The 20638-nt window shown below is 53.9% G+C and overlaps 1 protein-coding gene across 1 annotated transcript in view; it reads right to left on the reverse strand.

Moving 5' to 3' along the window:
• The window catches only part of PDE2A (phosphodiesterase 2A), a 94587-nt gene extending 79528 nt beyond the window's left edge, over positions 1 to 15059 (reverse strand). Inside the window, 1 exon segment of the mRNA XM_019449706.2 lies at positions 14763 to 15059. Within this exon segment, the coding sequence (XP_019305251.2) occupies positions 14763 to 14833 (71 nt within the window). The 5' untranslated portion in view covers positions 14834 to 15059.
• Positions 15060 to 20638: the final 5579 nt, after the last annotated feature.

A 20638-nucleotide genomic window follows, 5' to 3' on the forward strand; every position in this document is an offset into this window, starting at 1 on the left:
CTAGAATAGGAATCCCCATACCCCAGCATCTCTGAGCAGTTATCCAGGTCCTGCTGTCCCCAACAGGACAGAGGGATGTCCCTCCTCAAATCACAGGCATTGAGAAGGGGTGGAGGGAAGCAGGAAGAAATGAGCCCCTATGTTGTACCCTCTCCAAGCAGGCAGGTGCCAGGCATTCCTTAAAAGTAATTCATTCAATCCTCTTGGAAAATCTATAGGATCAAAATTATTATTTCATTTTACAGGCACCTGGATATTCTCTCTGCCTAAATCTTCCCAGGCAATCCCATCCCCTCCTCCAGGAAGCTTTCAGGATGCCCCATCTCACACTCATCCTCCTTCCCCTGAACTCCCAATGACGGTGGGTGAGGGTCCTGGTCTCTCCAGTCAGACTGGACTGCAGTTGAGGGTAGCCTGGGTGGACCCTCCCAGCCCAGCCCAGCTTCAGGCAACCAGGAGACTAAGCCCATTAGCCCAGGCTGGAGCTGTCCATGGTTCCAAACTCTCCCTGGCCAGTCTCTGGAAGTCTGGTCTTTTTATGTTCTAAGTCATCTGTTTCTCAGCTTGGGGGAGAAAAGCCAGTCTCCACCTGAGAGGCACCCCTGCCCTCCACTCATTTAGTTCCTTCATCCACAAACCTTGAAACAAGGACCCATTTGAAGTAGGAGAATGGGAATGAAACTAACAAGCACTCACTCAACAGGCATTTATTGAACACTTACTACGTGTGGCCCCGTGAATACAGCTTGGGATAAAACAGTGAACAAAACAGACCCACTCCCTGTCTTCTTGGAGATTTTTGTCCTGTTAAGTCAGTACTGGAGTCTGTGTTAGTTACACACATTAACCCACTTGATCCTTACAATATGTGTGAAGGTGGATATTATTATGCCCATTTGACAGTGAAGGAAGCTGAAGCTTGGGGTGACAAAGGAACCACACAGCTAGTAACCAGTAAAGGTGGGAAGGTGGATCACAGACCTAGTCCCTGCCCTCAAAGAGTTCATAACCTAATTTTTCTGTTCCCAGTTCTCCAATAAGCACCTCTGGAAAGTGTTCCTTGGGTCTGATCTGAATCCCTCTTGCCTCAGCTCTGACTTGGCCTGTCTTTGTTGAGACCTCAGCGGGATGGAGGATTGGCTTTCATCTCCTTGAAGACACCTGGGGTGCTTCTATGAGCTCCCAGCCTTTTCTCCACCCCCACCTTGCACAGAGGCCTCCCCCCCCCCCCAGGAGGGAGTGAGGTGTGTGCTCTAAAAATACCTTAATCCCTCCCTGCTCTCACTCTAATTAAGCTGAGTGAGTCACTACTTTAAGTAATTTATTGCTAGTTACATAATTGCTTTAATATTTGGTTCCAGAACTGGGGAACAAAAGTGCCCCCCTTCTTTTCAGGGAATTGCTAATCCACGGAGGGGTTTACAGCTCTTGGAAGGGGGAGACAGGAAGACATGTGGAGTCATATTGGGTAGGCCCCTGCTCCAGTCTGGACCAACACATAGCCATTCCCATCAGGGCCACAGGGCTCACCTACCTGATCAAGAGGCAGGTTTATGGGAACACCAACTCTCTACTTTGTCACCCACTCTGTGCATTTCTGAGGCCACCACTTCCAACTGACCTGGCTCTCAGACCCAGAGTCTACCTTCAGGAGATCACAGCCTGAGCATCCCTTCCCCTCTTTGGCCTCATTACCTCTGCCAGTCTACAGGAACCAAGGGCCAGAAAGGGCGGGCAGTTCCTTGGCATCTCCCAGCATGTTAGAAGCATCCCAGTCTATGTGCCCAGGTTGTCAGCTCAAGGAAAACCCGGGACCTCTCACAGCCCTGTAAAAAGTCACCCCCCAAAGAGATTGACTGCAAAGGGCACAGGGAAGTTTGGGGGGGGGGGGAATACTGTTCTATTCTTGATTGAAATGGTAGTTATATGACTGTATACATTTACTAAAACTCATCGAATCATACCCTTTAAAGTGGCGATTTTATTGTATGTAAATTATACTTTAATAAAATGGACATAAAAAATTAAATTTAAAAAAAGAAGTCACGCCCCCACCTGCTGAGCCCCCCCCCCCCATAGCAAAACAACAGTTCAGGCTCAGCAGTCACACAGAAACTGAGGGGGGAGGGTGCAAAGAACCAGTCATGGAGGGCACATAGTAGGTACTCACAGGGATGTTTGTTTCACTCAGTTCCAATTAGCAAGGACTCACTAGGCACCTCCCGGGTGCACTTGCACGTCCTTGATCTCATTAGCTCTCCCTCAGCTCTCACGCAGCCCAAAGGGGAGCCAAACTGCATGCCACGTACATCACACACTTGTCTCATTTAATCCTTGCAGCAGCCCTAATGAGGTGGGCTCTATTAGCGTGCCCCTTTTACAGATGAGGGAACAAAGGTGGCAGAACTCACACACGTCCTGCTGCCAAGAAGTGGAGGAGCTGATACTTGAATGAGGAGACAGTCCCCAAGGCTTGTGCTCATAACCACTCCCCTCTACACCTCCCTTTATCAAGCTAAATGGCATGGGTTAGGAGACCATGTATGGAGGATGTGCCTCCGACCCCAGGCCTTGAATCATGAGGTTCTCCCCAGGCTTAGAAGTAGAGGCAGGGTACACCCAAGAGAAGAGGGCGAGTGAGCATGTGTGAGCGCAGAGAGGTGGCAAGAGGCAGGACTGGCTTTGGGAAAGGAGGGAACTGGGTTGGGCAGCAAGCCTAGAAGAAACACAAAAGAAAAAAAAATGAGGCAGAGGACATCTGGCTATGCCAGCCTGTGGGTTAAATGCCTGCTCACACCCTGAGCAGCCAGGACTCCTCATTGTTATTCCTGACTCAGTGCCCCCGAAATTTGTCTTTGTTTGGCTCCCGATGGCCCAGTCACAACCCCAATCACCACCTCACCAGGCACAGGCAAAAGTTTCATCCCCAAGCTTGTCAAAGACGGGTTGGAAAACAGTCAGGGATGCCATGTAGCAGGGGACAGCTCCAAGGTTGGGGAGTATGGAAGGGAGGCCAAGAACTAAAGAATGATAGGAATTAACCCAGTGAAGGGAGGGAGCATCCAGGAAGAGTATTCTAGACAAAGGAACAGCATATGCCCAGAGGGCAGAGAGGCTGCACAAGTGGAGAACCAAAGGTAGCTTGGTCTGGCTTCCTGATAGGCGGTCTGTATTTATGCCAAGTGTGTGTTTCTGTGTGCTAAATCCACATCTGTGTTGCTCGTGTGTATACCTGGGTTGGAAAGTCAGTTTTTTTGTTTTTTTTTTTTTATGTTTATTTATTTTTGAGACAGAGAGAAACAGAACATGAGTGAGGAAGGGGCAGAGAGAGAGGGAGACACAGAATCTGAAGCAGGCTCCAGGCTCCGAGCTGTCAGCACAGAGCCCGATGCAGGGCTCGAACCCACAAGCCGCAAGATCATGGTCTGAGCTGAAGTCGGACGCTCAACCGACTGAGCCGCCCAGATGCCCCTTCTCTCTCCTCTCTCTCTGCCTCTACACCTGCTCACGCACGCTCTCTCTGTCTCTCTCAGAATAAACAAACATTAAAAGAAAAAAAAAAAGATTTGTCCTGTCTCCGTTCCTCAGTATATATTGATGTCTGTGTTCATTGTGGGTCTCTCCATGTCTTTGTACTGTGGTCTGCTTCTCTGTGTGTGGGCTTCTGTGTCTGCTGAGCTTTTCTCTTGTTTGTTTGTTTCTCCACACCTGGAGCTGTATGTTTGTGGCTGGGACGCTTGGTGGCTTGGCTCAGGCAGCTAGAACCAGAAGCCTGGGGCAGGAGGGTGCAAGAGGTGGAATCCAGTCGCACACAATAGCACCTCGTGACTGTCAAGCGCTTAGTGGGGTGGAAGGCCGCACTGGAGATGCCAATTAACGCTGATAACAAGTCAAGGACCTGAGGCCCAGCGGAGGCTGAAGTGGGTCCCCACTGGCACTCAGGCACACGGATGAGTTGGCTTGGCCAAAGCCCATAACTGCCCCCAGCACCAGGAGGGAGCCATCTCATTGACTCATTTCCCAGGGAGTCCAAGGCCCAGGCTCTGGACAGCAAGAAGGATTGAGATCAAACTCCAGGATGAAGCTTTTTTTTTTTTTTTTTTTTTTTTTTGAGAGAGAGAGAGAGAGAGAGAAGGCACAAGTGAGTGAGGGGCAGAGAGAGAATCCCAAAAGGGGCAGGGAGAGGGGGCCGAGAGAGAGAGAGAGAGAGAGAGAGAGAGAGAGAGAGAGAGAGAGAGCGGGACTCACCCAAAGTGGGCTTGTGTTTTTTTTAATCCAAAGTGCGGTGCAAGCTCACCCGACGTGGGACTCAAACTCACAAACCGTGAGACCATGACCTGAGCCGAAGTCAGATCTTAACGACTGAGCCACCCAGGCACCCCATGATGATGGTCTTAAAAGGGAGGATTTTATCAGACTTTGCAGCGGGCAAGTCATACATGTTATCAAGAGATGAAGTGGCAGGGACACGGCTTTGCTCTTGGGGGCTATGGTCTGCAGCGTGGCCAGTGGCTGCCATGGACGGGTGCTCTGGGGTGCGGAAGCCACAGGCAGGATGAGGCAGGGAAGGGTGCTCCTGGAAGAGAGTCTAGAGTTGTCACCCATCCCTGCATTAGTGGGCGGACACTGCAGAACTAGGGCCATAGCTCAGATGGGTGAGCCAGGGGTTGGGGACTGTCACTCCTCCTCTGACCTGTCTACACAGCTCACTTGTCCTCAGACACCTGCATCGTGGCCATCTTGCCTCTCACCTGGGTCTCCACACCAGCCTCCTCACTGGCCCCTCTAATGCACCCTTCACTTGGGGCTTCCTAAACCCAAAGCTAACCGTGACCCTGCTTACGCCCTCCCTGGCTTCCCTACATGAGCTGGGCCTCCACCACAGGACCTTCCTCCAGCCCAGCAGCCCTGGCCCCGCCACCCTGACTTCCTGCTGTCGTTCGTCACACCTTTGCTTGTGCTGGCTGTTTGCCTAGAATCACCTTCCTCTCCTCCCTCACCTGGAAAACTCACATTCATTTTTCAGGGCCGAGACCCATCATCACCTCCTCAGAGAAGTCTCCAAGCAGTGGCCCCAGCATGGGCTTTCCTCCTTCCCTGCACTCGCCCCATAAGGTTCACTGCCTGCTTCTAGCAAAGGGGAGGGCAAGGACCGTCCCGTCCATCTCCATGGCCAGGGTGACAAGCACAAGGCGGGGCATGTGAGGGCATCCTTGAGGAGGGGTGGGGTCAATGAGCAGATGATGGTTCAGTGGGGGCTCAGGGCACACCGAATCCTGAGAATGACATTCTTCAGAGCCCCAGTGCAGCTCAGGTAGGGAGCAGGGCAGAAGGAGGTAGGGAGCAGTTGGCACCCTCTCTGAGCTTCAGGTTCCCATCAACCATTTGCCCCTTGTCCCTCCAGACCTCCACTCGTCTCCTTTGACAGCCTCCTCCTCTGCAGAGCAACCCTTTATTCATGCCCCTGGCTCTCAGATCTGTAGCACTCTCTCTGCCCCGCAGGCCTCGTGGATGCTGGTCCAGGGGACCTCACCATGCCCTGTTGCATCCCTTCATCCTACCCCGTCTCCAAGATGCTTGCTTCATCAAACTGCCTTCAATTAAACCACGTAAGTGTGTCGTCTGTTTCCCCTCTACAAAATAGTGCGAGCTCCTTGAAGGATTGTTGAGGTGATTAAACAAGGTAATTTGAAAAATATAAAGGGTACTCTGTAATTGTCAGTTCTCTCCATCTAGCCCGCAGACTACACCCTACTTGGAGTTTTAAGATGACTCTGAATTCTCTGGCATGGGAAGGATGCAGTGCCCGGCTGTCTGCTTCTCTTCTCTTCTCCCCAATCCCTGCCCAGTCCACAGCACCAGAAAGCCTCTGCCCCCACACCACCCAGAACCCAGCTCTGAACCTCTCACAATGGGCCTCCAACCTTAGAGCCCCCCACAACTCGGCTCAACAGAAGCTAGCTGGGGGCGCCTGGGTGGCTCAGTCGGTTAAGCGTCTGACTTCAGCTGAGGTCATGATCTTACAGTTCACGAGTTCAAGTCCCATGTCAGGCTCTGTGTTGACAGCACAGAGCCTGGAACCCACTTCAAGTTCTGTGTCTCTCCCTCTCTCTCGGCCCCTCCCCTGCCCCTGCTCACTCACTCTCTCTCTCTCTCAAAAATAAATAAACATGAATTTTTTTTAAAAAAAGGAAGCTAGCTGCCTGTCTGCCCCCTCCCTGCCAGTGTTGCCAGCAAAGCCACCATCTCCTACCCATCACACCCCTGGCTCCACCGGTGTCTTCAAATCCAGCCCCCCGCCTCCAATCCCAAACCTCCAGGAAGATGACGTCTTTCCAGTTTCCCTGGAAAGGGGATCTCCTGTTTGCATCTTCTCACTGCCCAGGCCACTGGGAAAAGCACTGTGGGGCTCAAACTTCCCCATACTGAGTGGGCACCTTCTCTGGCACCTCCATGGCAGCTACACTTTGAAAGGACTTCAGAGAGTTCGTAGCCAGCTTCTCTGCTGGGACAGGAGTCTCTTCCGCAGTCTCCCTAGCCAGGCTGCCCAGTGCCCCTGCACTATGGGCAGGAAGCTCATCCCTCCCCCTTAGGGGAGCCCCTTCCCTGTGGGACTGCCCTGCCCCCTCTCTTTGAGCCAAGCCCGGCTTCCAGGACTCTCCAGCAACCCCAGCACCGTTTCAGCACTAAGAGCCCAAGGAGGGATTATGCGGAACGCCTTAAATTTTAGAATAGTAGAAACCTAGAAAAGCATCTGATGCAAAGATGAGGCCCCTCCCCAGGTCCCGCTCCACTGCTGTACTCCTCTCCATGGAATCACCATGCTCCACGGAATGACAGACTTCACAAGTTCCCGGGAGGAGCCTCACAGCCGGCAGACACTCTGGTAGAAACTTCAAAGGAATCATCCAAGGCTCAGGAGGAGTGAGAATGCCCAGGTGCAGGAGGGGGCCTCATGCCACAGAACTGGATCTCTACTCTGAGCTCCCCATCTGCTCCAGAGGCCGGAGAGAGGCTGTCTAGGCCAGACCCACCCCTCTTTGTGCTCTGGGACTTGCCATCTCACCCTGGATCCTGCTGTGACGCTGAGTCGACCGTTACCCCTCTCTGGGCTTCAGGAGCTGCATCTATACAAGAGGACTGGGTGGGGGGGGGGGGTCCCTGGAACTCTTAGCGGGGTACAGGTATGGCCATGTCCAGCATCTCCATGTGATAGCCCTGGACCCTGGTTAGTCCAGCCTCAGCTTGAATACAAGACACCGTGCTCCTCTAGAGCCCTCACTGACTAGTAGGGGGCTCCGGCGTCTCCTGAGGGAAGCCCAGCCCTACACATGACAGCCCCTCCAGCCCAAGCCCATACACATCTTGTCTCTATCTTCAGGCAGGTGGGAGTCAGAAGAGAAAGTATTGAATGTCCAGACCTTGGGCGTGGCTTTGCTGGGTCAGTGCCTTCACACACATTCACTCATCCGTGCCTTTACACCCAAGCACGGACAGCCACATACACAGAGTTACGCACCCACACACAGTTTTATTAGAGCACATGTACATAACACCGTACACATAGGTGCACACACACTCACATACACATAAGCATTTACCAATAATCAGGCATAAAAATAGACACTCACATATTCACACATAGGAATGTGTCCACACTTTTATACAAACACTGACCCACACACTCTTACATTCTCAGACCCATAAACATACATACGCAACTGGAAGTTCACATTTAGGCACAAGCACGCGCGCGCGCGCACACACACACACACAAACACAAATAAACCAACTAATCTTACCCCTCATCTCAGCATCAAGTAAATCACAATCCAATAGAAACTCAGACTCCAACTGCAATGTCATTCCAGATCCATTTCCAAACCTAAGCCTGTCCCAGAACTGTGAGAAGAAAATATCTCGTCCCCTGGCTTAATCCCTTTAAAATGTCTGTCCCTGCTGTGTGCAGTCCAGTCTCTCCTCAGTCCTCCTTCCTCCCTGTGTCATTTCAGTAGGGCCCTCTCCCCCTCTGCCAGAACAATGGGCTACCCTTGCTCCACTCTTCATCTCTGCTCTTTGTCCAGGCTTTTCCTCCCGCTGGCCCTTCAAACACAAGGAAGATCCAGGCTGCAACTGATTGTGTGTGACAGCACCCCCTGCTGGAGACAGGGGGCATTACAGCACAGCTCTAAGGTACACAGTCCTCCCTCCCCAGGCTGGGGTGGAGGGGAGTAGGGTAGAAGTGGGAGGAAGAAGAGGAAGAGGAGGAATAAGTTGGGAAGAATTTCGAGCAAAGTTCTGGGAGCACCACGGATGGACTTCAGAAGCCTCAGGCTGTCTTGTTTCTCCACTCCTAACCATTCAGCCCAGACTGCAACATCAATCAATCTTTCCAAAGTCCAGCCCTAATCAGGACCTGCCCCTGCTCAAAACTCCTGGGAAGATCCTGGTGGGCTGTGGTAAGAAGTCCAAATTCCCAGCCTGGGATTAGTTGCCTGGGGTCTGCCTAGTCCACCTCTTAGCCTTATATCCCAAGGGGCTCAGCCTTTGCTTTCTGTTCCTTGAGTCGGGTCTTTGTTCCTCGGTCCTCTGCTGAGATGTCTAATTGTCTGTATCTTGCCTGTCCTTCAACGCCTGGCCTTTGCCATCTGGAACAATAACCCATGGAAAGAGCAGGAACTTTGGGGGCAGACAGACATGTGCTCCAAGCCTGGCTCCATCAGTCACCGGCTGAATACCTCTGGACAAGTTATTTCCCGTCTCAGATCCTCTGTTTCTTGATCCAGAAAACAGGAGTCTCTTGGGTTTGTGGTGAGGATTAAATGAGATCATAGATGTGAAAACAGTGTTCTGGAAGCTGTAAACTTCTGTGTGGATGTGTGAAGAGTCCTAATTATGGCTTAATCCTTTTATCCCTACCCCCACCTGCACTGCCCAACATGAAGCAGGCTGAGGGGTCCCTGGGGAGGGAGCGAAGCTGCTCCACTTTTGGGCCCTGCATCCCCCAGCACCCTCCAGGGCCTGTCCCCAGCCTGCCTCAGCAGCAGAGTGTGGATTTGGATCCAAGGAGGCCGTACTAAGTCTACTTACTGCAAATTCACACCAGACTACAACTCCCAGAATGACTCGCAGACTGCCATGGGTGTGGCCACTGGTTTAACCTCTTCCTCATGGAGCCCTTTCCTCCATTGTATTCCCTGGGGATTAGTCCCTGACCAGTCAGGGCAGCTGAGGGAGGTGGTCACATGTCTCTGAGGGCCCCTCCCACAGAGCATCCACACTGCTCACCATTCCCACCACCGCGGCTCCATTTCAGACCTCCTCGTGTCTCCCACACGATGACAGCTTCTGGGCTCTTAGCTCTGGTCTCTCCCCCTCCAGCCCCCCACTGAATCTTTCTAAAAGTGTAGGTGAGTGTGGGTGGTTTATAATGGCAACAGCTAACCTTTATGAGCACCTGCTGCATGCCTGCCATGAAGCTCTCCACTTCCAGATTCTTCATGGTGATCCTGCCAGGAAAGTATTATTGTTCCCACTTCACTATTCACATGGGGTTCAGAGAAGCTAAGTAGCTTGCCCAGGACCACATAGCTACAGAGTAATGGTGCTGATATCTGAACTTCCACCTGTCTACCGCCTTCTCTGTCCTATTCTCAAAGCCTCCTCTGGCTTTGAACCCAGGTAGCCATCTAAAAGGTGAGAACCCAGAAGCCTCAGGGTCCATGTCTTTCAGCAACTACACTGTTGGGAAGTCCTTCCAGATATCTGACTTAAATCCCTTCTGCTGCACCAAGCCCCAGTTGCCTCCTGTTTTTCAGGGAGGGCAGTGAAAAGGGACTTCAGGGAATTCAAAAAGTGGGTCATGTCACTGGGGACCTGGCCTTTCCCAGGGAGCGGGCAGCTGAACAATGGGAGATAAATGTGTTGAAAACATCCGTTACTAAATATATCGACTTCCCGAGAAGATGGGGGTGCTGACAGGGAGCCCATGGTCCCCGACTGAGAGGCCACAATCTTGTGGTTCACACAAGCTAGGGCAGTCGAAGCAGCAGACAAGGCTGTTCTGGCTGTTCTGGGGGTGGGGAGGAGTGGGGGGCTGGGGCAGAGGAGGTGGGAGGCCAGCGTGGAAGGGGGTGGTGTCTCATCCTCCCAGACAAAGCTGACAAGCCTAAGCTGGCTTATTTGCATATTACTTTGCATTCATTTGCATGCCACTTTCTGGAAGGGGCTCACATTCAACTGCTGCCGCTCCCCCATTTTCAGGGTCTCTGTTCACTGAACATCCCATTCTCAAGCAAGGAGGAGCCCCTCCGCAGGCCCTGATGGGGGCACTGGGAGAGACCAAGAAGTTGCAAATTCACAATGACGCCTCCAAGTCAAAGCTGCTGGCGGCACCTTGGTCACAGAAAGTGCTTCCTATAGTCTAACCTCAATTCCCTCACTTGTCTCCTTCTCCTTCTCTGCCCAGACCTTCCCCTACCCTTGCACTTCATGATTAGGCCACTCTGAATTCCTACAGTCCTTACATAAACAAAACCATGCTTGCTTTCCCTTCGAGGCCTTTGCACATGGTATGTGCTCTTCCTGTGGGGCTGTCAATTCTGCCTTATGAAGGAATTCTTCCTTCTAAGGCTAGCTCCAAGAGCCCCTCTTCTTAAATACCTTCCTGCCACTGGCAGAGGTAGGGGAGATCATGGGCGTCCCTCCGTGTGGTCACTGTTCTATCTCCCCACAGAGCTGGTACGTCTGGTCGGGCAGCAACCCAGTAAATGTCAGATAAATGGATGAATGAATCCTGATCCCCCTCCCCTATCTCTTTCAGCCCCTGCAGTCCCCCTCTCCCTGGAAGACTTCCCTCACCTGCAGGAGGGGCAGAAGTGAGTGCCTCAGTCTCCAGCTCTCCCTCCTGTCCCGGAAGACTTCCCCCTCATGCCCACTCTCACAGAGTCAGGAGATTCCACACCTCTCTGGGCTGTTAGGAAGTTCTTCCCATTGTCTATCCTCATCCCCTTTCTTGGCCATGCCTGCTTCCTTATCATTCCTTTTGGAGAGGGGTCAGGGACTGGCCCATCTCAGTTTGACCATCTGTAGTTGGAATAAGGGCTGCTTATCTCTCTCTATTCTCTGCCCACGATGTGTTCATACCACTCCTGAACCATTATGCCCCAGCTTGGCCCTGCTGAGGGGGAAGGACAGTGACCCAGGATGGAGAAAGGGCACAAGGCCAAGTAGCCAGGCCTTGTAAAGGAGTCCAGGACAGATAAAACCACTCCAAGGGAAGGGCTGCCCAAGAGGGAAGGGATGAGCATCCTGTCCAGGGGGTATGTAAGCAGGGCTGATCAGATCTGTGGGCAGGTTGCAGGAAGGAGTAAAGCAACTGCTAGGAGGTGGCCCAGATGCTCTTCATGTCCTCTCCCACTGGGAGGCTGCACTGAGCCTAGGTGCCCAGCCCTGTGCTGGGAAGCATGAGGGGGTGGCTCTTGCCTTAGAGTTGCTCCTTAGCTGGCTGGGTAAAGGACCTCACACATGGGGGCATCACAGGGAAAGACCAACTCTGGGCCACATTCTTTTTTCTTTTTTTAAATAGGCTCCATGGCCAACATGGGGCTCAAACTCATGATCCTGAGATCAAGAGTCACATGCTCTCTGCCTGAGCCAACTGTGTGCCCCTGGGCCACATTCTTGATGCTGTACTATCAGGGAGACCTCAGGGTGGATCACGGGGTCAGAGGGAGGGGGAACCAAGGAGGGCTTCCTAGGGGAGGCTTCCTTTTCAAAACTTTTCCTCAGCAACCCAGTCCTAAGAGGGGAACCCAAGCCCCTTAGTCTGGCATTTGAGACTACAGAATCTGGCTCTTCCTGCCCTTTCTTCCTCTTCTCCACTCCCTTCTTCATCCTGCCAACCCAACCCCTTTCTGTTCCTTGATCACACAGCACTTTCACATCGGATTTCCATGCTGTTCCCTCTGCTCTTCCCATGGGCAATCCCCATCCATCCTTCAAGATGCAGCTCAAGTGACTCATCCTCTGAAGCCCCGGCTTGGTGTGGGTCCCACAGTTCCAGGGGCTTCCCTCTGCACAGCACTGTTCACACTGCAAGGTTATAGGTCTCCACTCCTGCCTCCCTCATCAGACCGGGAGTCCCTGAGAGCAGGGTCTGGGTCTGGGTCCATTCTGTGTCCCCAGTGACCAGCCCCGTGGGCACCAAGCAGGCATTGGAGAGTCGCTGTTGAGTGAATCAATGAATGGATGGACACAGAAATGCAGGAACAGGAGCAGGCCAAGTGGGTAGATTGTACAGGCCCAAGCAGCAGGAGCCTGGGGAGCACAGGCCTGACCCGACAGCAGCCCGGCTCAGGGTGAGACTCCCAGGCCATTAAGACCGAAGGCGGGTACTGCTGGGAGCTCTGCCTCCCCTATTTGGCTAGATCCCAGCCAAGCCATCAGCAGTCCCCAGGGACAGGAGGCTGGAGTGGGAAGCAGAAAGAGTGGCAGGAGCTGCTTGGTGGGCAGGGGCAACTGGGGGGTGTGGGGAGCATAAAGGCGATTAACCCTCACTGAGCCAACCCAGTTCAGGCAACCAACAGGTCCCCTGCAGGCCCTGAGGAAAGAGGCCTCGGTCTGCCTCTGATAAAGAGCTTCAGCCTCAGCCTCGTAGCCAGAGCAGGTTGACAAAGACATAGCCTCAGTTTCCACGGCTCCATGATCTCCAACCCTCTTCACCCTGGTCAGAAGTCCTACAGGGGATCGATCTCTCCTGTTACCTCGTTGGCCTGAGCTTTCCAACAGCTTTTCCCTCCAACATCCTGACCCTCTGAGGTCCTGCCACTGCATCTCCCACTTGAGTCCAAGCTGAGCCACCTTGACGTCCCCCATCCCATCGTTTCCTAAGCCCTCCAACCTCTCCCTTCAGAAAGGCCCTGGTCATCTGCCCCTTGGCCCACCTGGCCCCGGACCTCCCTGATGTCTACAGTGGCCTGGCCCCCCTGTCCCGTCTCTCTTTGCTAGTCCAACCTTGACCATGCCACTGAGGAAGCTTTCTCAAACTCACGGAATTTTGTCCCTCCACCACACAGAACCTTCTTGGCCTCCCTAGGGCCCTCGGGATAGAGCCCAAGAGGCCTGGAGTTCAAAGTCCTGCAGGACCCGGCTGCTACCAACCCGGTCAGCCTCCTCGCTGCTCCAGGGATAGGGGGGATTCCCACCCAGGGCCTTTGTTATGCCGCTCCCACTCCACCCCCACCTGTTAGCTAGATCCTGATCTTTAAGCTTAATTATTCTCAAGCCATTTTATGTCTAGGAAGCTTAGGAGGCCCCAGAGGGCAGGGCCATTGTTGCCTATTTCATTTCTGCATCTCCCCACAGGGTGTAGAATGAATTGTCCTGGGCTCACAGAGGTGGTCGCACATTCAGCCACCCCCGCCCTGCCTCGGTGGGTCACAGCGTCCCAGCTGTGTCCTCAACCAGCAGGGGAAGGAAACAGCCACCCACGCACAGTCGGATGAACACACACATAGAGACACACACACGTACACCAGCCACACAGGCACCAATACACACTCAAGCGCACCAGCACACGATCACACACCCACACCCGAACACTTATGCCACACACACACAGCGCAACACTAATATTCACGCATTAACAAATAAGCACACAAACAGGAAGGTGCGTGGAATCGAACAACGTGCTCAGTTTTGAGTCACTTTATTTTGCAGACACGGCACACAGATTAACATGCGTGCCAACACATACGTTCAAACTAACACACACACACCTACACCCACACACACGGCAACCTGCACTCGCACGTGTGCAGATGACCTCTCACAGTCACACAGGTTTGCTCACACATCCTGCCAGGCCACCGCACATTCAGCCACCAAGGACTCTACAGGCCCTTGTACACCCCACAGGTCCCCTTGCACCTCACACCTGTAACACACATACACACACCTTCACGTGCAGGCATAGAACTGCACCTCCACTGACCTGAAGACACACACCCCTTGCCCCCCACCTCAGCGGCCCTCAGATGGTGGAGGGGAGCCTCCATGGAACCCCCCATTCCACTCACCTGCACATGCACCCATGCACGTGGATGCACATGAGGCTGGTGCACAGGGGCCTCATTCAACCAGCCTCGTGGCTCTCTCTGGGACAGATGTTTTGGGGTAAAGTTGCCGAAACTAGTGGCTATGAATCCCAGTCCCACAAAAGGCGGTGGCCCGGGACCCTATTCTGTTCCAGCGCCACTTACTCATTCATATTCATGTTTGTTCTCTCTCTCTCTCTCTCTCTCTCTCTCTCTCTCTCTCTCTCACACACACACACACACACACACACACACACACACACAACACTGGGTCACAGACATCTCATCCTTCTCTAGGGTCCTGAACCAGTTTATCTCAGCCCCCCAGACCTCCTTGGAACTCCCTGCAGAGACACCCCCCACCCCTAGCCCCTGAAAGGATAATTCAGGTTCATTACCAACCCCTCCCCCAGCCTCTTCTATGGGACACCACCCCCATCACCCCCTAGGTTGATGTCTGAAACCCCCACCCCTGTGCAGAGCCGCCTCCCCTCGCCCCCCGCCCCAGGCTACAGTCCAACAACGGGGCGCCCAGGAGCAGGATCGATCCTCCCACGTGGCTCAGCTCCACACCAACCCCAGCTCCTCAGCGGCACTCCCAGGACCCTAGTCCCTGGTATGCCTTGCAGCCGCTCACCCAAACCCCAGCCCCTGGATAGTACTCACGGCTCAGCCGGTCGCGCTGCCGGGTACTGCTGGCTCCTGCAGAGGATGGAGTGGCCGCATGCCTGCCCCATCGCTCCTCATCGTCTGCCTCCCCGGCCAGACTAAGGTGGCACCTTGCCCTGTCCACCCTGCCCGGGGTTCCAGGCAGGGTGCCTGGCCCAGTGGGCACAAGGACCAAGAGCAGTAGCCTGTCCCCAACTCAGTCTGGACTCAATACCCCAATCCAGCGCTGCTGCTGCTGCCCCAGTTGCTCCCACCTCTCCTGCTGCCACTGCCTCTGCCGCTAGGCTGGCTCCGGGAGGAGGTTGGAGCAGGTCTGATAATGCAGAAGGGGGAGGGAGGAGGGAGGAGGAACAGAGAGGCCCAGACAGAGAGGGAGAGAGGGAGGGAGGGGTAGAGAGAGACTCTGGCTGGGAGAGAGGAAAAGAAAGACTCACACACAGGAACAGACAGAGACAGAGAGAAATAGACAGGAAGGAGAGAAATACATGAAGGAAAGAAGAAAGGGAGCAGAGCTCCAGAGAGATCAAGATGGAAATATAAAGAGATCAGAGAGGCATAGGGAAAACACACACAGAGGAACAAAGACAGAAAAGAAAAGAAAAGAAAAGAAAAGAAAAGAAAAGAAAAGAAAAGAAAAGAAGAAAAAAAAAAGCAGAGATGGAAATGGGGGAGGGGAGAGAGGGAGAGAGACAGACAGACAGACAGGCAGACAGACAGAGGAACCCAGAGAGGTACGAGGATGAAGGATTTGCACTGTGCACGGACTAGAATGGGAGCTGGGTGAGGGGAAGATGGACGGAACCCAGACCCTGTGCTACCCCATTACAGAGGCTCTCAGGGTCAGGGGACACTTCTCACCCTCCTCAAGAAAGGAAGGGCTGGGCCTCCAGGCAGAATCAGTTCCTCTGGGCTCCCTGAGTCGGTATCATGTACAGGGGGTGCATCCCCAGCATAGAGCTGGGGATGCAGGAGGCTCTGGGTGCTCTTGCTAATGGTCTTTGAACTCAGAGCTTTGTCACTGAGTCTACCTCTTGGTGGCTCTGCTCAGCTAGGACACTGTGGGAGCTGATGCTGAAGCATGCACTTTTTTAAAAAAATATTTTTTTAAGTTGATTTCTTTATTTTGAGGGTGGGGGAGGGTCAGAGAGAGAGGGAGAGAGACAGAATCCCAAGCAGGCTTCACACTGTCAGCACAGAGCCCGATGTGGGGCTCGAACTCACGAACCGTGAGATCGTGATCTGAGCCGAAATCAAGAGTTGGACGCTCAACCAACTGAGCCACCCAGGCGCCTCCAAGATTTTATTTTTAATCTCTACACCCAACATGGGACTCAAACTCACAACCCTGATGAGTCACATGCTCTACTGAATGAGCCATCCAGGCGCCCAGAAACATGCACTTGTACTAGGAGTTTTGGGCACAACTTGCCCACGTGGTTTTCAGTGTCCACAGGTTATAGGCATGGGAAGAGGCCTGCTGTACCTCTGCCCTGTTGCCAGAGAGGACTCCTCAGGAGGAAGCCTTAACCCAATGGAATTGGGGCATTTTAGGCAATGGACAGGTAGGGAGTTGTCTCAGCAGAGGGCCTGTTGGACATAAAAGAAAATGCTCCACACCTTGAGGCGGGAAATGGGGGTTCAAATGCTGGCTCCTCCACTAACTTATTCATTTGTTCACAAACACCTGTCATTGGCCACCTTCATTAAATATGACTCAGACGGCTCCTTGCCTTGGAGAAGCACCCAGTCAAGGTGTGTGTGTGTGGTGGTGGTGGGGGGGGGGGGGGGAGGCAGGAGATGAAATGACTTGTAGTGTGACAGAGAGAAGCACAGAGTATGTAGTGCCCAAACAGGGCCTCTGACCCAGTCTGGGGTTGGTAAGCATTCCTGTAGAAGAGAATATCAGCTGAGTCTTTAAAAGGAGGAGACCCCAGGAAAAGCAGGTATATTCCAGGCTATGGGGGCCATGTGTAATCCTCACCAATAACCTCACTTCTCTGACCTGTGGGGACAAGGACCCCTGCCACACACAACAGGATCCATGCAGAAGCGCCCATGAGACTGAGTGAAAACCTACTCCCTGTTAACAGGCACGGAGGTGCAGCAGTGGTGGGATGGACAGGAATGATGCAGCTTGTGCAGGAGGCCTGTCCAGGCTGACAGAAAGCAGTTTTCTCATGGCTTACTGTCAGGAAAGAAACTATGAGGGAGCTTTTGCTTCCCACTGTGGCCCCAGAAGGTCTAGTTTCAGATCTCTGAAAGCTCTGGGCAAACTGTTTTCTCAGCCTGACCCATACCTGGGACCTTACTGCTCCATGCCTGCTGGCTAGGAAGGCATTTCTCGGGCCCAGAAAGCCAAGGCCCTGGATCATGTCCAGGCTTGGCCTCTCACAACTCCCCTTCACGCCCCAAGGAGCCTGGCAGTAAGAAGCTGAGTCAGAGGAGCTCAAAGGAGGGTACCTGCCGGGCACAGGAGAAGCTGGTGCGTTGAAGCCTCACCTGCCCCTCAGCCTCCTTTCTGCCCTCTCACTCTGGAAATGATGGTGGAGGCCTCATCTTCAGAAACCTCCTGGGAATATACCCAAGCAAGACAGGTAGGAGGGAAGGTCTCCTCCCATCCCACTACCACACCAGACTCCACAGTTACCCCAGAACAAAGGAGTCTGCAGGAATGAGGTGCACGATCCAGGACTACTGGGTACTCTGGTACTCTAGGACTTACAGCCAGGCAGGTAGAGGGTCAAATCCCAGCTCTGCCATCCATGCACCCTGGGCAAGTTATTTAACTTCTCTGAACTTCAGTTCAGCTTTCTCATCTGAAAGGAGAGGTCACAAATTCCAAGCTCAAAGAGTTGTAAGGCTTTGGAAATGTCTGTAAAGTTCCCAGTAAAAAGCCGTTGTCCTCTCCTCCCTTCCCTTTTCCTAAAGAGGTTGAATTGGTGGGGCTGAGGGAGTAACAGCCTGAAATGCTGGGGTAGGGGCTCCTGTAGGGCACTGCCGGAATGGTGGGGTTGGGGGGGGGGGTGCTTCTGAAAGGGGAGAGGGGCCGGTGTCCTGGCCTGCTCTTCCCACCTCCACCTCCATCTGGCCTGCTAGGCCGGCGGCAGGAACCGAGGGCCCGGAGCGATCACAGCGAAGCCCCGCCCCGCCGCAGGCCCCGGCCGCTCTCCCGGGTGCTGATCGGGGTGTGCCGCGTTCACGGGCCCTGGCCCGCCGCCCTGCAGCCGGTCAGCAGACACCGGTTTTTGCTAGTTGGGGATCTGGCAGGAGGTGAGAGGAAGCTGGGAGGCGGGTGGGCGCCCAAAGCGACGGGAAGATGCAGCCTCTGAGATCCAGCCTCCGCCCTGCGCCCACTGCCTCGCGAGGACTGCAGGCTCCAGCTACCTCCTCGTTGCCAAAGAAGGCGGCTTCTTCTCAGCGCCCTCTCCCGCCGCCTTCCTGCTCGGCTGTTTCCCTCCCACCTTCCAGACGGCCCCTCCTCTGTCTCTCTCGCTGGCTCATCCTATTTTTGCCCCCTCAACATGGGTGCTCTTCACAGGGGCACCGCGCCCTGTCTCTCTCCTCTTTCTCCACCCCACCTTCAGGGAGCTTGGAGCCTTCCCCAAACGCACCAACTTCTAGTGCCTCCCCACCCCCACCCCCACCCAGGCCCAGCCCTGTTTCTGGGGCTCCAGACAACCAATACAGGTTGCCTCCTGGACATCTGTGGGAACATCCCAGAGGCCCCCATACACCTGAATATTCACATCCAACGTATCTTTTGTCTCTATCAAAGGCATCAGCAAACTTCAAATCCCCAGTCTAGAAACTACAAAGTCGCTTTGCCTCTTCCTTCTCCTGCACCTCCTGTATCAAATCTATCACCGCCAATTCTCCCTCTATAATTCTCTCCCATGTATTCACTCCCTCCTTCACCCCCCTGGCCCTGCTTACTTCCTCCTCCTCTGGTCTTTCTCCAGCCCCCTACCCCAATTCAACTCCTCTATTCCACTCCACCCTGCACCGAGCACTATCTATATGGTCAGGTAACTCCTCAGAATCCTTGCATGGCTCCCCAGTGGCTTCAGGATAAAGGCCAAGCTCCTCAGCCTGATACCTGAAATCTCTCATGATAGGCCCTGAGGTCTCCATCCTCTGCTCCACATACAGCAGGGTCCAGTCCTTAAGCCAGTCCTTTCTTCCCCTTTGACTTGGTACCACCTGTTTCCCAGGCTCACTTCCCTCTCCTCTTTCTTTTCTCTGCCCATTCCAAATCCTGGCCTATCCTTCCTGGACCAGTTCAGCCCACACCCTGCCCTTACCCACAGGGGACAGGGTGGGCAGGAGGGGTCACTGGGTTCTGGGCTGAGCAGCCTCTGGCTGCCTCGCTCTTCCCTGTCATCTGCCCTATTACCTCACCCCCCCCCCCCACCCCCCCACTCCCGCTCAGGTTCACCTAATTTCTTCTACTGGATCACCCTTTCCTCAAGAACAGGCCAAAATCCTATTCACCTCAGCCCCAGTCCCCAGCCTTTGGGCAGCCTAACCAGGGACAAGTGAGAAATGTTGATGAAGTAAAGTAGGAAGGAGGGAGACACAGGTGAGTGTGGAAACGAAATGGTGCGCTCTGGAGCTCAGTGCAAAATCACATCAGAGCAAGCCTTCAATAAAAGGCTGCAGGTGGATGGGGAGACACAGGTAGATGAGGGGTCCTCACTGACCCGCTCTGTGCAAACCACCCCCCACCCCTGTCCAAGGGCAGACTGAGACCATAGAGTATCTCTCAGCCTTCTCAGGGGAAGGCTGGTAATTGGTGGAACATGGATTTCACGGAGCATTGGCCTGAAAACCCCTGGGTGACTCCCTCTGGCTGGGGACCAGGATGGGCCCACATCTGGCTCTTGGCAACAGACGCCTGGGGGTGGGGAGAGCGGGAAGCTCAGGGAGCCATCTCACTGTGCTTCTCTGCCTCTTCCTCAGCCAGGAAGCTGCCACCTGTGACTCCAAGCATAATGACCGAAGGAGCACCAAGTCCATTCCAAGGGCCTGGCATAGTTCCCTGTGTTCCCACACTAAGCACAGACCCGATCACACCATGGGTGACAAGGCCCTTGCTGACAAAGGAGCAAAAAAGCCACCCCAAGCTCCAGAACAGCTGTAAGGTGGTATGGCTTCTTCACCTCAGCAAGGTGGTTTTGGGGACCCAGGCCTGAGGGTTGAGGTGTTGTGGGCCTGCTTCAGGTCCAGGATCTGTCAGAACTGCCCTATGAAAGAAGGGGTGACCTCACACAGAGGTAGGAAGCTCCCCATTCCTGTTGGGCAGGGGGATGAAGTGGTGGAACAGACGGCCAGTGCAGGAAGGGAAGAGACAGCCAAGGCTTATCCCCTCAGGCCAGAACCCAGCGATCCTTCCTGTCTACACTGCCCTGTGGATGGGGTGGGGGAGCAGGGGGTGCTGAACTGGCCCATGGAGGATGGACAGATTTGGGGTGGGCAGAGAACAGAAAGAGAGGCAAGTCAGCCTGGGATGGGGCTAGACCAGACACTTGGAAGTGTCTTCTGCCTAAGGTTGAAGTCATCCCCAGAAATATGGACCAGGCAGCACAAGATGCCAGAGCCAGTGGAATACCATCCCTCATGGTGCAGAGGGGGAAAAGAAGGCAGAAACATGCCTAGGCCACACAGGGAGTAAAGGGCAGGGCTAGAACTAGGACCAGGGACTCCTGGCCACCGCCCCCCTCCACTGCCTCATTTTCTTTGTAATCTTCCGCCTCTCCTTCCTCCTCACCTCTTCCACCTGGGGAAAAGGCTAGGAAAGAAGGCTGTTGATACAACTCATGACCCTGTGGAAGCATACCCATGGATGGGGAGCTTCAGCAGAGATAGGTCAGAAC

Source organism: Panthera pardus, unplaced genomic scaffold (assembly GCF_024362965.1).
Source record: "Panthera pardus isolate Hobbes unplaced genomic scaffold, ASM2436296v1 HiC_scaffold_12, whole genome shotgun sequence".
In the NCBI taxonomy this organism is placed as follows: Eukaryota; Metazoa; Chordata; class Mammalia; order Carnivora; family Felidae; genus Panthera; species Panthera pardus.